At 35.8% G+C, this 19,728-nt stretch overlaps 1 protein-coding gene across 4 annotated transcripts in view; it reads left to right on the forward strand.

Moving 5' to 3' along the window:
- RAP1B (RAP1B, member of RAS oncogene family) overlaps positions 1-18,977 on the forward strand; it is a 41,108-nt gene extending 22,131 nt beyond the window's left edge. For 3 of the 4 annotated variants that reach the window (XM_029204591.1, XM_029204592.1, XM_029204594.1), the window contains exons 2-8: positions 9,065-9,146; positions 10,223-10,291; positions 11,547-11,603; positions 12,532-12,672; positions 14,468-14,611; positions 15,303-15,419; positions 17,658-18,977. In XM_029204591.1, the coding sequence (XP_029060424.1) occupies positions 9,090-9,146; positions 10,223-10,291; positions 11,547-11,603; positions 12,532-12,672; positions 14,468-14,611; positions 15,303-15,389 (555 nt within the window). In that variant the 5' untranslated portion in view covers positions 9,065-9,089 and the 3' untranslated portion in view covers positions 15,390-15,419; positions 17,658-18,977. Of the gene's footprint in view, positions 1-1,821; positions 7,361-9,064; positions 9,147-10,222; positions 10,292-11,546; positions 11,604-12,531; positions 12,673-14,467; positions 14,612-15,302; positions 15,420-17,657 lie in introns of those variants that run through there. The other variant, XM_029204593.1, reaches the window with a different exon arrangement.
- The last annotated feature ends 751 nt before the right edge of the window (positions 18,978-19,728 follow it).

Genomic DNA, 19,728 nt, shown 5'->3' on the forward strand with positions numbered 1-19,728 from the left:
AAGCGGATTCTTAACCACTTTGCCACCAGGGAAGTCTCCCTCATTTTTTTTTTAATGTCAGGAATTCCATTGGAATTCATGACATCTGTCAATAACTGATGAACTTAAATGGCAATTTACCTAAAAAAGTAACTTGTTAGTGGTCTTTTAAAAATCTAAGTATTTCTTTCCTTTGCTGGAAATGAATTATTAGTCTTTAGATAGTCATTCTTTTATTCAACAAACATTTCTAGACCAAATAGGGAACACCAAAATAAATAAATAATGGCTACTCTGCATCTAATTGATAATGGTAATGACTAACACTTAAGGCTTTTATAGATAATACATATTCTTATTTAATCTGCCCATCAACTCTGTGAAATTGGTATTATCATTGTCCATATTTTACACATAAAAACACAAGCCTAGAAATAAGTGACAGGTCACTTGTAAATTGCATAGGTGGCCAGTTCTAGGTCTTCTTATTTCTAGAATCCATGTTTTACCACCCTGGGCTGCAAAGGTAGTATAATTTTTACTTTTATAGTATAAGGAAAAACTAAGTTTGGTCCTCAAACTTAGCTAAATGGCTTCTTTATTTATTGATAATGAATTAGCCACACTTGGTTAAGGAATGTCTCTGAAAATATCAGTTGATTATTTGTTTTGCTTAAAATATAGGATTGCTTTGTGTTATTGAAACATAGGTCCATCATTTAAAAACAAAGAATCAGTGTATTTGCTTTTCAAGATAATCTTGATTTCAAGCATTTTCAAGGTAACCTTGTGGATACAAATTTTGTTACTGGATTAATATAACCAGAGTTTCCTTAATTCCTTTGGTTTGATGGTGTATTATATTTTATCCTGGATAGGATTAAAGCAGTCTTTAATTAGAATCTATTATTCAATGTTTTATGGGTCAGCCTGGTGACATTTGGTCCCCACTCCACATTTTTTGCATATTTTATTTATAGACTTCTCCTTTACAACCACTTTTTACTTCTTTTTATATTTTACTCCCCAATCTTAATCCCCATAATCAATATGTATAATCCCCTCTACAACCAATCTCTTCATTTGGGGTGATAGTTGAAGAGAAGTATATTTCCTGAGGGAGACTCTCATGCCCATGCCCTAATCTTAAATTACTTTGAAAGAAGCCTTAACTGCACAAAGCATCTTGGACTAGCATGCCAGAAGGAAGAAGAAAATGTAGAAGGCGTTTGCATCTTGCCTTGGTTGAATGCCCAGTAGTTGTTGACAGATTTTCCCATAGGACAGCCTATGAATAGGGAGATTGTCCTTATTGTTTCCAGTCTTTTATTTAGTTTTATCTATATTATATTTGAAAGATGATAATTCTAAAATGTCTATATAATATTAAACCTCCATTATGAAGTTAGGAAAAGAATATTTACATTATCATTAAATTTTATTACAAACATAGAATTTTACAATTGACCCTTGAACAACACGAGGGTTCGGTGGACCAATACACGTGCAGTCGAAAATTCAAGTATAACTTTACAGTCAGCCCTGAGCATCCAAGGAGTCAACCAACCTCCAATTGTGTAGTACATATTTATTTTTAAAAATTCATGTATAAGTGGATCCCACATGGTTCAAACCCATGTTATTCGAGGGTCAACTGTGTATCGTTTTTTATATTAATTAAGAAGAGGGAATATAACATTAGGATACTTCAAAAATTATATCTGTGTATAATTCTTCAGAACTTGATGTAACAGTACATTTTGGAATTGAAAGGGACCTTAGAGTTCATCCAGTCCCGAAGTAAAAAAACTGGTGTCCAAATCTCCGTAACTCAAATAGATTTGTTGGTTTTCACAATATTCACAGTTTTTAGAATTTGAAAGATTTTAGCTGTATAAGCATTCGCTCTATTTGGCTGCAATCCACACCATTCCCTAATATTAACACCTTGCTGCTTGAGGCATTTACATGCCTACCTGGCTGAGTAAGGCATCTCTGCTCAATACTTCACTTTCCCTTATTTCCTCATTTTACAGGCAAAGGAACCTGGAAATTGAGAATAAATTTATTTATCTCAAATTATTTAACTTCTAAAATAGAGCCAAGCCTCTTAAATCACAAGATAACTTTCTACAGCTTTTTTTCTCCTCTTAGAAGACAAGATAGTGTATGATTAAATCCTAAAGTATTTGGTGCAGCCTGTCAGAAAGAGGAACGATCAATGTGGGCTGAGATAGTGCGAGGAATACTTCAAAGATGTTTCCTGGACACTACCCTCCTAAGGACTGCATCCTGAGTATTCATGAGTCAGGAGCATTCTCTTCTATCCTGATCTATGTGTTATTCTTTCTACACAATGGGGGGAATCATGAATATCCTCCTGTCCAGAGCTGGCAAAGGAAATCACCGAGGGGCATTTTGTACATGTTGAATAACGGTACCTCCTAAGACCAGCTAATGTTTAGATTCCTCCAGAAATCCCATTTATACCCCTATTAGCAAAGGAAGAAGGGGCATAGAAGCCATGAGCTCTCTCGTGGATCCTAGACAAATCTCTATGACTCTCCCCAATCCACATTTAACTTTAGCCACAAATTAGTTGGAACATTATCCCACCAAAAATATTAAAGATACTGAACAGAACAAAGCCTAATGGTAGAGTGTTTTGTTAAAAATAGGATTTAATATCAATTTGTTGAAATGACTGGGTACTGAGCTATAATCTCTCCATTCCCACACTATCTCCCTTAACTTGTTTTATATGTTTTTCTCCATAGGGCTTGTCAGATTGACATATTTTATATTGATTTTATTTGTTTCCCCCCCCACCCCGGGGCAGTAAATTATTGGGGCAGTGTCTTTTATTCACTGCTTTATTCCCTTTGCCTGGAACAGAGCCTAACATACAGAAGGCACTCACATATGAATGTTGAATATTGAATGCTATAATACAGTAATCTTGATTAGAAGGTGTCATGTCTTAGGTTTTCTTTTTTAATCATCAGGTTCTAGCACAATTCTTGGTTCACTGTAGGTCTTCAGTAAATGTCAACATGAAGTAAATAGCCAAGAGGTTTTTTTAGTACATCTGTTTATCATTTTGTAATGCTTTTTAAAATTCCCCCGATGATATTAGATTTACTCTTATAGTTCTTATTTGGGGACAGTAATAACTGAACTTGGGTGTGCCCTAGGTCTTGTTAAGGAAAAATATGCAATACAGAATGGTAGATAATTGAATCAGTTGTTTGCTTTTTGATATGTACTTTTATATAGTGAATACATTTAGACTAAAACTTTACTGATTTTTATTTTCTTTGACTCATAAATGTCTTCAGGATTTTCTGCTCAGAATCGTTATAGCATCCATTATTGTTTTGTATTTTTGTAAAAATGCCAATCATTTCTGATTGATGAAATATTATCTTAAATAAATTTACTGAACTTTATGTAGAATATGATTGTCTTCTTTCCTCAACTTGCATTTCAAGCAATTACAAAGCCGACACTGAAACTTGACTTGAGAAGGAACCATAGGGGTTTTATTTTCTTGTCATTACATGTCTTTGCTATGATTTTCTCTGAGACTAGAATTAAACACTTGCTTAAACTGATAAAAAAGAACCAATGAAAGCAAAGATAAGTCTAATGTATCACTTACTTCGATTGATCCAGGAGTTGGTTGTAGTCCTACAAATTTTAGGGGATCTATATAAGTAACTAAAATTAGGAATCTTTAAATGCAAATGACATATAATACCGAAAATTACCCCCCAAATTTTTTATTCATAGATAAGTAGCAGAAATATTTATACATTTGAAAAATTAGTGTAGAAAATACTTCCAGTTATAACCATAGTGGAATTTTCCATGTTTTGATAGTTCTTTACAAATTTAATTGATTTTCTTCATCTGGAATGTTAGATTGTTGGAGAAGCTGTGTGAATCGTGCTTCATATTTATAACTGGATAAATGTCTACTTGTATATATGCACTTTCTCGCCGATGAAGAAGTATAAATGAGAAATGGCACTATTGATAAGTTCATTTTGCATTACTATGGGGCTTCCCTGGTGGCACAGTGGTTGAGAGTCCGCCTGCCGATGCAGGGGACATGGGTTCATGACCCAGTCCGGGAAGATCCCACGTGCCGCGGAGCGGCTGGGCCCATGAGCCATGGCCGCTAAGCCTGCGCGTCCGGAGCCTGTGCTCCACAACGGGAGAGGCCACAGCAATAAGAGGCCCGCGTACCGCAAAAAATATATAAATAAATAAAAAATAAAAATTACTATGCAAAAATTCTATACTATTGGTGTTTTCTCTGACCCTTAATATTAATTACACAATATTTATTGCACTTCAAGTTATGCAGACTGTAATTCTGACGACCTGGGAAGAATCTCAGTATTACTACTTTAGGAGTAGTGAGAAAATCTTGAGTTTGTAACGTAAAATGAATTTTAGTTCTCTTGAACTTTATGTATATAAATGGTGGTGGATTGTCTTTCTTCTTTTGCTTATGTTTTTTCTGACAGTTTTATTACTAATAAACAGTAAATTTTTAAAATACACAAATGAAAATTAAAACTGGAAGGTGAAAGAGGAGTTGTGGAGTTGTCTTGTAATTACTCCATTTTAATTGTAACTTAAAAGTATTAGTGGGCTTCCCTGGTGGTGCAGTGGTTGAGGGTCCGCCTGCCGATGCAGGGGACGTGGGTTCGTGCCCCGGTCCGGGAGGATCCCACATGCTGCGGAGTGGCTGGGCCTGTGAGCCGTGGCCGCTGGGCCTGTGCGTCCGGAGCCTGTGCTCCGCAACGGGAGAGGCCGCAACAGTGAGAGGCCCGTGTACCGCAAAAAAAAAAAAAAAAAAAAGTTGGCCGTAAGTCCTGTTGTTATGTTGCAGTTGTCAAAGTCACCATTTTTGTAATTTACCAATGTAAGTGCAAGAGTTGAGATTATATTGGAAGTTTATAAAAGACACAGAAGTTTTTCCTAGAAGAGGTATGGCCTTGGCAAATAAAGAGATCACTAGAGTCAAGAAAACGGTGTTGGGGTAATTAAGTGGGAAGAGGCACATTGGGAACTGTCTGGGTAATGGAAGTGTTTTAAATCTTTTTTTAATATAAATTTTCAAATATTTACTTATTTTGCTGTGTCGGGTCTTAGTTGCGGCACACGGGATCTTTCGTTACGGCGTGCAGGCTTCTCTCTAGTTGTGGCGTGCGGTCTCAGTAGTTGCGGCGCGCAGGCTCAGCTGCCCCATGGCATGTGGGATCTTAGTTCCTCGACCAGGGATGGAACCCGCATCCGCTGCATTGGAAGGCAGATTCTTAACTGCTGGACCACCAGGGAAGTCCCCATTGAGGCATTTTATTTGCATGTTTGTATTACATCCCTAGAAAAAGAATCCCAGGATTTTCTCTCCTGTGTTTTTATCTTGCTTCTTCATGGTCCGTGATGCCATCTGAAGTTGTCAGCTCAGTGAAACCAAACTGATAGGACAGGAGCAGGCTTTTCTGCCATTTTTCTAGATCTTTGAGTTGCACATCAAATCTAGGGACTGATCACTTCACACTTGTTTGACCTGCCTGTGAGGTTCACAACAGTTTTCCCAGCCCTGTGATCATTGATTTCAAATTCGCTAATGTAACCACGCTTCATTATCACAGAAACTGGATGATGACTTGGGAGCATGGCCTAATAAGAACCTGGCACTTGCCTCTCCTTTCAGCATTATTGATGCTCTTGAGAGCATCAGCTAGGACTTTCGTGTGCACCATTATATCAGCACAGAAAGATGGCAGAAAGAGCTTAAAATTTTTTTTAACAAATGTGTCCTTACAAACAGATTCTCAGGTTCCCTGATCAAGCAGAAGTTAGGAAGGTGCCACATAATAAACCCCATGCTTATTGACCTTGTAATGCTGTCATGAAAGTTTAAGTGACCCGAGGTGATGTTTGGCCCATCACTCAACTTTGCCTGAATTGGTCACTGATGTTACTCATCTTTAACCTTTAGTGCTTGGGGCCAGTTTGAATTGCATTGGAGGCTCTCAGGCCTGTGTCCATCCATTCCACACGGAGCACTCCCTTATTCAATGAATGGAAACAAGACAGTACAGGACAAAACAAAACATGTGAGACAAAATTTTGAGCAAGTAGCTGAAGAATTATAAACTAATGGCAAAAATATTTATCAAATAGGACACTCCAAGCCAAAGCCAAAAGGCCTAATTGCCTTATACAAAAACCTACTTGGTACAAATCCTAGGGTAACAAAGTTAGCAATGTGAGCTCAAGCACTGATTGGAGCACCAGTCATTGTTGAGATTGACTCATCTGATAGGAAAATCAAAGAACAAACAAGTTGGACACAGGCAGCCCATTCAGTACACTTGTTTGTCTAAGGGCATCATTTGGAATGATGCCAAATGAGGGTCTTAGGTTGACTGTCCCAAAGAATGAGAGACACCATTCAATATATAAACAGAAAACACAAAGCTGAAATTATTGATTACTTAAGGAAAAGCTATCCTGGTCTGATACTGCCTCCCCTGAGCAGAGCAGATTGCTAGTCTTATAGGGTTTTTAGGGAATTTCAGAGTCCGAAGATTCACAGACTTTCAAAGGCAGGAGTGAGTTAATGTCAACAAGTAAAAGCAGTGTTACTCAAGTGAGGCAATTGCTGATTGGTTGGCATTTTGCTGCGTGTTCACTGAAGTGAGTCTTTTTTTCTTTTTTTTTTAAGTTAATGATAATGACAAAGAAGTCATCAAAAAGTGACACAGCCCAGCTACCTAAAGGATAAAAGATGCAGGGAGATGAGTCTAATTTTATTTGTGTTAAAGTTAGTTTGCTCTTTGGGATGTTTAGGAAATTCTTGTCCCCAAAGTTAACCATATTCCCTCTAGATGGGTTCAGAAACAAAAATTTATTTGAAGGCATCTTTCATGAAAATCCTAAGTTTATTTTTAAATATTTCTCAAATATTAATGTAGGTCCATGGGGTTGGCTAATGTGTGCATGGAACTGAATAGAATTATCACCTAAGTAATCCTTTTTTTTTTTCTTTGCGGTACGCGGGCCTCTCCCGTTGCGGAGCACAGGCTCCAGACGCGCAGGCTCAGCAGCCATGGCTCACGGGCCCAGCCACTCCGCGGCATGTGGGATCTTCCCGGACCTGGGCACGAGCCCGTGTCCCCTGCATCGGCAGGCGGACTCTCAACCACTGCGCCACCAGGGAAGCCCAGTAATCCTATTTTTAAATGATTTTTTACATTAAAAGAAATAAACCTGACTGGAGTTACATGTTTACAAAGAAAGATTTATTTGTCCCAAATTAAATGCAGACTACCATGTGGAATATTCTTAAAGCTGAAAGGTGATTGAACTTTTATTTCATATCCTTTTTCCTAAAATCATATCTGGTAAGAACCATGCAGTTCACAAAAGTTATGGAGACAGTGTTCCGGAACTGGAGAAAAGTCTATGGAAATAATGGGTTCAGTAAGTTTAGAAATGTAGGAACTAGTAAGTGAGAAAGTCAGCAGCCGACTTCTTTGGTGGTTTTTATATTTGCTTCCCTGACCCCCCCCCACCCCCCCATTAAGGAATGGAGAAAACACAGGAAATAATCCATGTATTTAAAGGTGGGAGTGAAGGAGAAATTTTTGAAAAGAAGTCCTTGGAATTAGACATGGCGTCCTGAGAAGAAATAAAGAGATGGCATATAGAGATAGGTAAAACAAATGCTATCTTCTAAGAGTATGGACTGGAAGGAAAGAACGTATAAAGAGATTTAACACAAAGAAATATTATGCCAAAGTGAGTCCATTCTTAACTGACTGACTTTCAGAAATAAGGGGCTATCAATAATAGGCTGGTTTGCAGAAGCATATTCACTGAAGCAAATGGTTATTGGTTGGTTAAATGTGTTTAAACCAGTCCTGGTATTGTGTTACTATGACTAAAGAACTGTCATTTCTTGATTAAGAAGGTTTAAAACCTATTCTGGTGGCTACTTTTGCACCATGGCCACTGGCCAATTATTTTTCTCTAGGAATGTGGGAGCTTTGTGTTCTCATGTTGTTCCCCACCCTGAAACTTTCGGGATCTTTCTTTCTTTCTCCTTAGTGTACTGAAATTTTCTAATGATGAGCCTTGGTATGGATTGTTTCTTTTCAGTTTTATTTTGTTTTGATTTCCACCATTTCAGCATAGTGAACACTCAGTAGACTTTTTCAGTCTGGGCTTTCGTGTTCTTGAGATCTTTTGATTCCTGACCATTTCAGTTTCCTTGTGCCACCCCATCTGTCCCCCGACCCCACACCCCACACCCACTTCAGGAATATATATTTGGTCTGCTTTCTCTGCTAACTCACTTACCGTTTATGTATCTCAGACCAGCAAGTTTTTTCTATAAATGCCACATAGTAAATATTTTAGGCTTTGTGAACCAGACAGCCTCTGTTATAATGACTTAGCTCTGCCATTACAAGATAGCAGCCATTGATAATACACAAATGAATGGGTGTGGCTGTATTTCAGTAAAACTTTATGTACAAAAACAGGTAGTGAGTTGGATTTGTCTGCAGACCCCTCCCCTATCGTGTTCATCTTTACCAGAATGTTAGCTCAGTTGAGGTCAGGAATTTTTTTGTTGTTCATTGGGTATATCCTTGTACTTAGTAGGCACTCAACTACTTGTGATTCAGGGTCGCAGATGGTTCAGTAAAGGGGGATAACATGTCTATCGCTGCCATCTTATAGCTAACAGAATGCCCCTTAATGTTGTTTTTCAGCCTTCCTCCCTTTTTTTCTTGATGGAGTAAATATTTTATTGTAATTGAATTTAGGATAGGGCTAAAAGTCACGTCTATAATTCTGCAGTTTCTTTCCTCCTCTGATGTTTTGTAAAGGGCACCACCAGTAGCATCCTTTAGTAAGTCTGTTTATGAAATGCTCCATATTAATATGGTATAGTAGTCATTTTAAATAAATGCTTGAATGTCTTGTTTATATAAGAAGGACATGAATACAAAGATAGTACTTAAGAATTCTTTTTGTTTTTTTTTTCTTTAATAAGGTACTAGATTTTACAAGTTTGCACCATGCGTGAGTATAAGCTAGTCGTTCTTGGCTCTGGAGGAGTTGGAAAATCTGCTCTGGTAAGACATTCTCACTGTACCCAAGCTATTTACTCCAAGACTTGTTCTTTTTCTGTTGAGTTTTAGGTTTTGCTTATTTGTCTTTATTTATTTGTTAAGGTGAAATCTCGTAATGATTTTAGAAGTAATGTAATATTTTTCTTGTAATTTAGTCAACTTTTAGTTGTATCTGGGTAGATCATATTCTCTCTGGAACATGGGTTCCAGACTAGAATACAGTTTGGACTAAGCACAGAAGGGAAAGAACACATAAAGAGATTTAACACAAAGAAGTATTATGCCAAAGTGAGTCCGTTCTTTAACTGACTGACTTTCAGTGCATATAAATGGGTGTCTGCATTTCAGAGCCAGACAGGAATAAATTTTGGTCCATCTCATTGTGAGTGGGCTTACAATACAAATTTTGTTACAAAAATTAAATACACCTTATATAAAAAACTTTTTCAAAGATTACCTTTGACTGTCCCACCATGTTTTCTGTATCAAGAAATAGTAAAGCAAGAAAGAAGACACAACTTGACAGTGGTGGGTGGGGAAGGAGAGAAACTTAGGGGAAATAACTTGATGCACAGTTCAGAGTTTAGCAAAGCCCCACAGTAAGATAGATTGACCATCTTACTTTGCCACTTAAACACCTAGCACAGAATTTGACATGCTTGGATCAAACTGAGAAGTGTGTACAATGGAGCATGAACTGCTTTTTCATTTGTAAATATATCCAAAGTAATGGGGAGGTGTTGTGAGTGTGCACATATGTGTGTACACAAGGTAATTAGCCACTTTCTAACTAAAATTCAAATTTAAGCCCTTAGGACTGAAACAGGAGCCATTTAATGATTTTTCAATATATGATCTCTAAATTTAGACTTAACCAGTAAGGAGCTTGGTGATTATTAATTTTTTTTAAAAAAGCTTTCTAAAGTAATTTTCCCACCACATGCGTATGTTCAAATATAGTTGCGGTTATGTTTTTTTAATCAATGGTATAACTAGCTATATGAAGTCAGTACTTTAAAATGTGCAGAATTGAATGTGTTCTTTTGGGGGGAGTATAATGGTATGTTAATTTTTTTCAGACTGTACAATTTGTTCAAGGAATTTTTGTTGAAAAATATGATCCTACAATAGAAGATTCTTATAGAAAGGTATGTTAACTTTAGAAGGCCTTTTGCTTTTGACTTCACCATAAATATAAATTCTTGTTTTTAGCTTAATAATTATTAAATGTTGTTTACAAAGTAGGACGAAGAAGCAGAGTTAATTTATAAAATTAGTGGGGAAAGATCACACCTGATGTATTTCCTGGCATTGTGTGTTTACCAGCTTGAGAATCTTAAACAGTCACTCTTGTTCTCTGTCTTATCTCTCTCTCTCAGAGAAATTTAAGTTTATACTGACCACAAAATTGTAATTTGACACACTAACCTTAGAGCTGGGCCATGCATTTCAAGTGGTAGCTCCATGTTTCTCTCCCCTTCCTGCCCCCCAAAGACTGAATACTCTCGGGCTCCCTTCTTTTTAATGTAAAGATATAAGTACAAAAGTCTCCCTAACCTTCCTACTTACAACTCCTTGAGAAAGTTCCACTGCTTATAATAGTAGAAAGGTTTATTTCTGTCCATATGTTCACTTGTACAACATGTGACAATAAAATTGTAAATGCGCAGAGATTTTTTATTTAGCAGGGAGAGAGTTATCCCCCCACCTTGATATAGTGACCAGCCTGGCCCCTGCTGCTGTGCAGACATTGTGTTTCCGTTCCTCCCTCTGTGTCCACAGTCTACCAAAACAAACTGGAAACCCCTTTCTGCACCCCAGCAGTGAGGCACTATTACTCTTCTTTCCATGTATATAACTTTGTTCCCTAGGAAATGTTAGGTAAAAAGGGTAGCAGGGATATATAATTTATTTGATAGCTCTCCTCTGCTTCCTTGCTCCCAGAAATTTTGTTATTCCAATATGGTGAAGGGGATGTGGTTATCTACAGAAATGAAGGTATATCTAAAGTATGGGAGAATTGAGATGGTTACTTCTGGTATTATTGGAACTATTACTGGTTTTAAAATAATTTTTTGAGCTATTTTGAAATCATTTCCTCTCCAGATTTAAGTGCTGAGTGATTCATATTGAGGTTGGATCCTGTGTATCTTGTATCAATAGATATCCTTGTGTTAAATTCAGAACACATGGTTTTTGCACCTAATGCAGTTTGGGGGTCAGTAGACCTGTTTTCTAGCTATTTTTTCCTCCTGTTTTGTTAAAGTGAGTATTGCTTGAAATTAGTTGTGAAGTTGCTATAATCTGTGTCTCTGTTTTAAATATCATATTAGCTGTTGGGTATATTAAAGTAGTCTTGTATACGTTTAAAAAAATGAATATCTATTTTAATTTTTCCCCAAGCAAGTTGAAGTAGATGCACAACAGTGTATGCTTGAAATCTTGGATACTGCAGGAACGGTATGTAAAACAGAGTACCAAAGTATATGCACAGCTTGTGCAGTATTGACCTTTAGATGCTAGTATTCTGTAGACAAACATTAGTTAAGCTTAGTTAAAAGTACTGCTTGCATTAAATCTTAAAGCTGTTTTCCTTATCCTCTTGAATTCTTTTCTTGTGTGTGTGCTTTGCCATTGCAGTGGGTCATTTATTGAAGAAATAAGTAGAAATTTTGTATGAAAGTTCATTGTCCCACTAGTACTTTTAAAACAAGTTAAACTGTATTACCATTTATTAAATAATGTGGAAAATAATATTAGAGTATACATTTATTCCTCAGTGGCTGTATGAAGTATTTTGAATGTTATCTTTCCTCCTTCAATATATTTACAGACCAACTAGATTTGTTGGTATCTGAAGGTGAAGGGAAAATTTATTCTGGATATGTGGTATTCATTCAACTAATGTTTGAGTACCTGATACGTGCTGTGTATTGTATTCTTACACTCAAAGTCTTACAGTTTAGTGAAGGAGGAAAAGTGTGGGAAAATGGCAAGATACAGGTAACGTGCTGGTGGCCCCCATAGAACTAGAGCATTGTGAGCTAGCTGTGGGTAACGTGGTGATTTGATTTGGGTGCCTTACACATTATGATATATTAAAAAGCTGCCTTTAAGTAGCATTTGGACACAGGACATTTCTGTTCCACTTGAGTGTATTTACTGCACATAAATCTGCTCTGGTGTATTATTTTTAAGTAAAACACTTATTTCTTGAAATACTGATTTTTTCAAATAGCCACAGGCTGTAATTTTAAGAGATGTTACATAACACTACTGTGCATTCTTCTTTGAGCTCTAATTATAGACTTCGAAAATTGTCAAATTATCTGTCAAAACATTTTTTTTAACATTATTGTTTTTTAATGATTCTTTCTTTCTACTGTAGGAACAATTTACAGCAATGAGGGATTTGTACATGAAAAACGGACAAGGCTTTGCATTAGTTTATTCCATCACAGCACAGTCCACATTTAATGATTTACAAGATCTGAGAGAACAGATTCTTCGAGTTAAAGACACTGATGATGTAAGCTGGCTTCGTAATAAATAAATATATTTTGTTTCAAACCCTTATTATAGTGATATCCAACTTAAAGGTTTGGATTTAAATCCAGTTTAAAGTTAATGTATTTGGGGGGCTTTGTTTGTTTTTCAAAAGCTTTTTCCTTGATGGGGAAAAACATATCTTTAACACTATATATAATGTAAAAAGTGAGAAATACCCTCCTCTCCCCTGTGTAAAATAAATTTTATACCCTTCCTGTTTTAAAATCATGCATTTGGTGAAGAAGGAGAGGTGTTGGTGGCAAATATTACTAATAGAGCATATGATGTTCTGGCCACATTTCTGGCAGATTTAAGAGCCTTTTTAACAAGAATCAAAACAACATATGAACAGATCTCAAGCAACTATGACAGAAGGAGCATAATGATAATAATAATTTTTAAAGAAAGGCAACAGCTATATTCGATTCTAATGTAAATTTACATGCCCCTTCAGAGTATACCATAATGGAGTTTAATCCCTTTAGGAAACTTCAAATGGATTATTTTAATTCCTCATCACACTATATATAAATTGATCTTGCATCAGAATCACCTGTAAAGCTGGTTAGATTGCCAGGTCCCACTCTCGGAGTTTCTGATTCAGTAGGTCTGGGATAGGGCTTAAGAATTTGTATTTCTAACAGATTTCCAAATGGTGTTGATGCTGCTGGTCTGGGCACTTCACTTTTAAGAACCACTGTACTATGTATAGTTTAATTATAGCAAATATTTCGAGAGCTTGAGGGCACCTATGGGAAATGCTGCCATTTCCTGGACTTCTAAAGCAGGAGAACTTTGGGGGACCCTGACATACTTACAGCAACCGGTAAAGCTGTTTGTTTACCAGTGTCTCTGGTAACTACTATGGTTTTCTGTCAGTTGCATTAAACAGGTATTTATTAATATAATACTATATATCTGTTCCTTAAAAAGCCAAAATTCTTGATTTTCTAGTTTGGATTTTTTCCAAAACTTCTTTAGAAAGACAATCTCTAAATGATTAATAGGAGTTTTGCAGCATAAGTATTATTTTTCCCTGTAGTGTCCTTCTAAAATTACAAACATCACATGTATCCAAACACGTGATTAATATGGTCTAGATTTTTAGTAAATTAAGATGATTTTACCTTTTGGCTTTTTAATATACACTGTATGAGAAGCTAAAAGTTCTGCTTTGGGGGCTTTCCAGATTTCTCCTTTTTGTGTTATGAAATTGGGAATGAGTATTTAATAAATACATGTTAGAAAACCAGAAAATTTTAAATTGATTTATGTCCCTTGGAGAAACATTTAAAAATTTTGGAATATATTGGCTTTTTATGGTATACCCTTTTGCACTTCCTTTTAAAAAGGATTTGTGTTTTGCTTACTATAATTAGTTAAAAGCCCACTGTGAGGGACTTCCTTGGCGGTCCATCAGTTAAGACTCTGAGCTTCCACTGCAGGGGGCAGGGTTCAATCCCTGGTTGGGGAACTAAGATCCCGCATGCTATGCGGTATGTCCGAAATAAAATAAAAGTCCATTGTGTTATAATTTTAAGGGTTTTTCACCCTCTTTTATAAGTAGATCATAGCTTGTTTTCTAAAAAAATTTCATGTGAAAAGTTAAATTAACATTGTCAAGGCTTTCATATTTAACTGTAAATTTTATTACACATTATTAACTTAGCATTTTTTCTGGCATAGTATAAAAAGTAATCCTTAGAAATATTTTAATTTGAATTTTGATTTGAATTTATATTGCATATTTGTTTACTTGTTTTTACCCTTTTTAGGTTCCAATGATTCTGGTTGGTAATAAGTGTGACTTGGAAGATGAAAGAGTTGTAGGAAAGGAACAAGGTCAAAATTTAGCAAGACAATGGAACAACTGTGCATTCTTAGAATCCTCTGCAAAATCAAAAATAAATGTTAATGAGGTATGGTGAAATAGAACTCATGATTTGGAATTTAGCATTCAAAATTAATGGAAAATAATGAGTCTGTATTAACACAACCCCAGGTTAATTTGTACTCAGGGTGCTTTGTTGATCATATAGGCAGAAGTCTTGTGTTAAGTAAATGCATGTTAATAAGCAATAATGCTCTTTGAGCCTCTTTATTAAATACTGGTACAGTGGAATTTACCATAAAATGAAGGAAAACTGGACAGAAAATAATAGGGGTGGGGAAGACAGATTAAGTCTTCAGGTATATGAAGGATGTTATGTAAAAGGCAAAGACAAATTCAAAAAGGCATGAACGGTTGTTGCCTTGAAGGGACTTAAAATAATGTTGTAGACTAAGGATACATAGAGTTGAAGAAGAGTACATAATTGTTCTCTTTGGATGGTGGTAAATGTTCTGTCTGAACTAAGATCCTTGCAGCTCCTTCAACTCCGTATTTATTTTAAGGAGAACGATTTTTAGCCCTCCCAAAAAATAAACAGAAAAGAACTTGACAATTAGAAGAATACCTGGCTTTACTCTCATTCCTTAACTGAACAGAATATTTGCTTTCTGGGGAAAAGTTCATGGAAAGTTCAATTTTTTCATTTTACTCTTTCACTTTTAGTTCTTTGGGGGCTTTTTTTCCCTGTAAATTTTTTTAAAAATTTAATGTGTTTGCAGATCTTTTATGACCTAGTGCGGCAAATTAACAGAAAAACTCCAGTGCCTGGGAAGGCCCGCAAAAAGTCGTCATGTCAGCTGCTTTAATATACTAAATGCATTGTAGCTCTGAGCCAGGTATGTTGATTTATCTTTTCCTCTGTTTTGTTTGTTTGTTTCCTCTAATTTTTAACCTCAACTTTATTAAGGGTTAAGAAAGTAAATATAGGATTTTCTTTTCTAAAAGAGAAATGGTTACTTCCTTTTTAAGATACGAGTTAATATGATATCCTAGTAATTAAAAAAATTATTTCATTTATATATCATCATCAGAAGTAAGGTATTCCACGTAAGTGAGAATTCTAGATGAGTTTATCCAGTATATACTCATGCCTCAGTGGGCCACTGGTTTGTGTTGACAGTACAGTGGTGATGAAAACCAGTCTTCTCTGCTTTCTTCTTTGTTGCCTTAAGCTAACTAAGGTCTAGTTGGAGAATTAGACAAACAATTGCAAAATATGATAAATGCTATTGCAGAGTAAGTCCAGCATGGTACTGATAATAAAAAACCCCTTATATATTATGTGCCAGGCACTCTTAAGTACTGCCTATATATGTTAATTGTACTCTCACAACAATCCTGTGAGGCAGAATTATTATAATTCCCATATTACAGATGAGTGAACTGAGGCACAGAAAGATTGTTATTTGTTCAAGCCCTGCAATTAGTGAATAGCCTAGTCAGAATTGAATCTAGTGATTTGAGTACATCGCTCAGAATTTGAACTGTGGTCTGGCTCCCAAGTCCATAATTAGTCACTATTATGGGTGCTATTGGAGCATTTAACTGGGGCACCAGACCAGTCAGATGTGAACTGTGGATTCAGGGAAAGTCTGTCAGAGTGAGATACATGTAAGTCGAAATCTGATGGATAAGTAGAAATTGTGTAGGGGATGAAGAGTTCCCAGGAAGAGAGAACCACAAATACAACCCTGAGATGAGACAGCAAAGGAAAACTGAGCATACAACACTGTAACATAGTTTTTGAAAAACAGTCATATTAAATGAGTTAATACTTGTAAAGCAGTTAGTTCAGTGCCTGGCACATGGTAAACCCTTACCTATTAGCTGCTGTTTGCCAGGTATTGTTAAACCATATCTTACTGTACTCTTATCCTTGGGAACTTTGAATGTTTGTAGCTCTGCTGCTTCCTGTGTTAAATGGCCCTATACTACCATAGAACTCTGATCCTGTATCTCTCTAGAGTTTTTGTCCCTACTCTCCATTTAAGGCTTTCTGTTTAGAGATACAACCTCTCACTTTCTTTATCCTCTCATTTCCAACCACGTGCCCATTCTTAGCAGCACACATGTGCCTGAGCTCACACACTCCCATCTGTCCTTTCCAATTTGCTACATTCAACCTGCTAAGATTTAGGAAACTTAGAAAACTCATTCAGACTCCAAACGAGGGCTTAAAGTTCAAAGCATTTGTGGAAATTATTTCATCAGCTGCATCTATATTAACAACGTTTCTGAAGCTTGCAACAAATCTGATTCCCAGAAAACCAGTTAAAAAAAAAAAAGAAACATTTTTTTAGCCCAGGCATGTGTGCAGAAAATCATCCAAAGTTAAATAAATAAATGACAGACCCGTGAGTTCTGATTTTACCTTCTTTACATCACTCAAATTTTTTTAAGTTTAATTTGGTATGATTTTAGTGTAATAACAGCCTTTTCTGACATCTATCTTAGAGTTGGTAGAATCTGTTTATGTAGAATTAAAAAGTATATAGTTGTCAACTGTAGAGAGCCTTCGTGAAATAAATTCTATCTTGTTCACTTCTCTGCACCAGCTTTTTAGCCACTTTTATTGGAAGAGTAGGGAAGAAAAGTCTTGATTTTCTAATACTAGAAAGCCTGGTTAGATGTGCATTCTGTATTCCTCATGTAATTCTAGGGTTGTAAACACTTACAGATCAGCCATTTTGTTAATATTGATGTCTGTTTTATAATCCTAATTCTAGTAAAGGTGACCTAATGTAAAATTTTAATGTGGTGTTTTTTTTTTTTCCTTGCTTTTAATCTTTGGAAGGTAATACAAAGAAATTTGCATTAAGGTACACTCAACTTACATTTGACTGACTTTCAAGAAGGCAGCAGAATAGATGAAGTCATTCCAAAAAAGATGAAAATGTCTACCCATGCTTTGCCATGAATCGTGGTACCTGGTCATAATGTAATGACGAGGATAAGAACCTGTATTACATTTATTTCTGACACTTTAGCACTGTTGTCTTAATATGTCCTTTGGATCTTTAGTGTGCTGTTTACACCCCATGTTTTCAATTAATTTAATTTTCTCATTTTGACAGGTCTGAAGAACTGTTGCCCAATTCAACAGTGCCAGCATTCCAACTTTGTTAAACCTACCAACATCTTAAATGGACTTTCTGTGGTGGTACCCTTTAAGAGGCGGATGAAAGCTACTACATCAGTTTGCACATTCTAATCACTTTCCAGTATCACAAGAGAGATTTTTACTTATATAATAGTCCTAGAGTATGCAGCTGGTAAAACCAGAGGCTACAATCCAGTATTACTGCTAAGAGACATTTTTCATCCACCAATGTTGTACATGTATGAAAATGGTGTACTGTATACTTTAACACGCCCTATACTTTGTATTGGAGAGTACAATAATGTAAATCCTAAAAGCACCACTATTTTAGCATAATAAAAGAAAGTCCAAAGAGCTCCTATATAGACTACTCCAGATAACTTCGCTTCTTTGATACTTGTAGCTTATTGTAATTTTTTTTAAGAAATTCAAGGTCATTATCATTGTATTGTACAAATAAGCGCTTTGATTAACACAGCTATATAGTTTTTTTAATTTTTAAAAACCTGTGGAGACAGTGATCTTGTCTTTAAAATATGATAGTCCTTTCAGTATGTCTTAGATTAAAGACGTTGCCTTTAATATCTGTTGGGAAGGAAATGTCCAGACTTCAAATCTTTTATTATATGTTTCCTTTTTTGTTTACATAGGGAACAATGTTTATAGTTGTGTGTACAGTGGGGGTCTACAACAAGAAGTGTATATTTTCAAACAATTTTTTAATGATTTAACAATTTTTGTAAATCATTTTCAGGCTTCTGCAGCTGTAGATTCTCACTGTGAATCCCCTGCTTGCTCATGCATAAGTGTATTTGCAATACCAAATATACAGGTTTAGTATTTTTGCCTGTTAGTGATTGTTTCACATGTGTAACGTTTTGGTTGAGATGTTAAATGGTGGACGAGTACTGTGGATGTGAATGTGGGAAGTAATTTTAATCATGTGTAATTGGTCACAAGGCCTGAGTTGCAGTAACTATTGCTGTTTTATTTAACAATGCCTTGTTGCTTTGTATGCATTAACGTTTGGGTGTAAAGATTGTGTGTCTATCCAACAGGGAGCCACAGTATTTAAATTGACCAACCTAATGTTACAACTACTTTTGAGGTGGCCAAATGTAAACTAAAAGCCTTAATTAAAGTGGTGCAATTTTGTATAACTTAGCATCAGTAGTTCAATAAATTTGGATTGCCATGCAAGGGCTTGCATTATAATTACTTGCCACTTGAATGTGTTTTGTGTAATGTTTAACAGTGCTAGTAAATAAATATGGGTTTAACTTCTTTTTAAATGGAATGGGTGCATTTTGCATAGCGTGGTTTCATAATTTAACATTTGGGCAGACTGATTAATTACAGAAATGATGAGAGAAAGAAGTCAGATATTGTTCTTAGTATTATTTGAATATCCACATAACCATCTTTTGAATTTTTCCTTTGGAAAGAATTTTGTAAATCAAGCAATATTACTTATGAACGTATGCCTTCTGGGCAGTGTTCAGTAGCTGTTTGAGGCATAGGAGGAAGAATTGAAAATACTTTGGCAGGTGTTACACTTAGATTATTTTTAAAACAATAGGGTGCAGTTGTACTTGTGGTCATAAAAATCTTTCAATGAAGTGGACTCAAATACTACTTTCTTTTTATATAATGAGTGTTTGTCTTAGATGTGCTGTAATTCAGTTCATTTTTGAAATCTGTAAATGAATCTTAACTCAAACTTTATCAAAATATTTTCCAGCCACTGAGCATATTAGCAATTAACTAGTGATACCATCTAATTTAGGGATGTCTGCTAATCCCCTAAATACTTGATATTTGAATGGGACATTTAAAAGCTTTCATTTTAAAAAGAAAAATGTCTTATTCCTTACATATTTCACTCACAGAGTTCCATATATTAAAAGGTTCCATGTTATCTAAAGAAAAAAATGTTCTCTGAGAAACCCCACTTAACTAAGAGACTTGTTTTGGCAGAACTGGTTTTATTTAAAGTCACTGGGAGAAAATTAAATCCGCCAGAAGTGGAATTATGGAGCACTAAA

Source organism: Monodon monoceros, unplaced genomic scaffold, assembly GCF_005190385.1.
Source record: "Monodon monoceros isolate NGI ecotype Baffin Bay Population unplaced genomic scaffold, NGI_Narwhal_1 Super_Scaffold_6, whole genome shotgun sequence".
In the NCBI taxonomy this organism is placed as follows: domain Eukaryota; kingdom Metazoa; phylum Chordata; class Mammalia; order Artiodactyla; family Monodontidae; genus Monodon; species Monodon monoceros.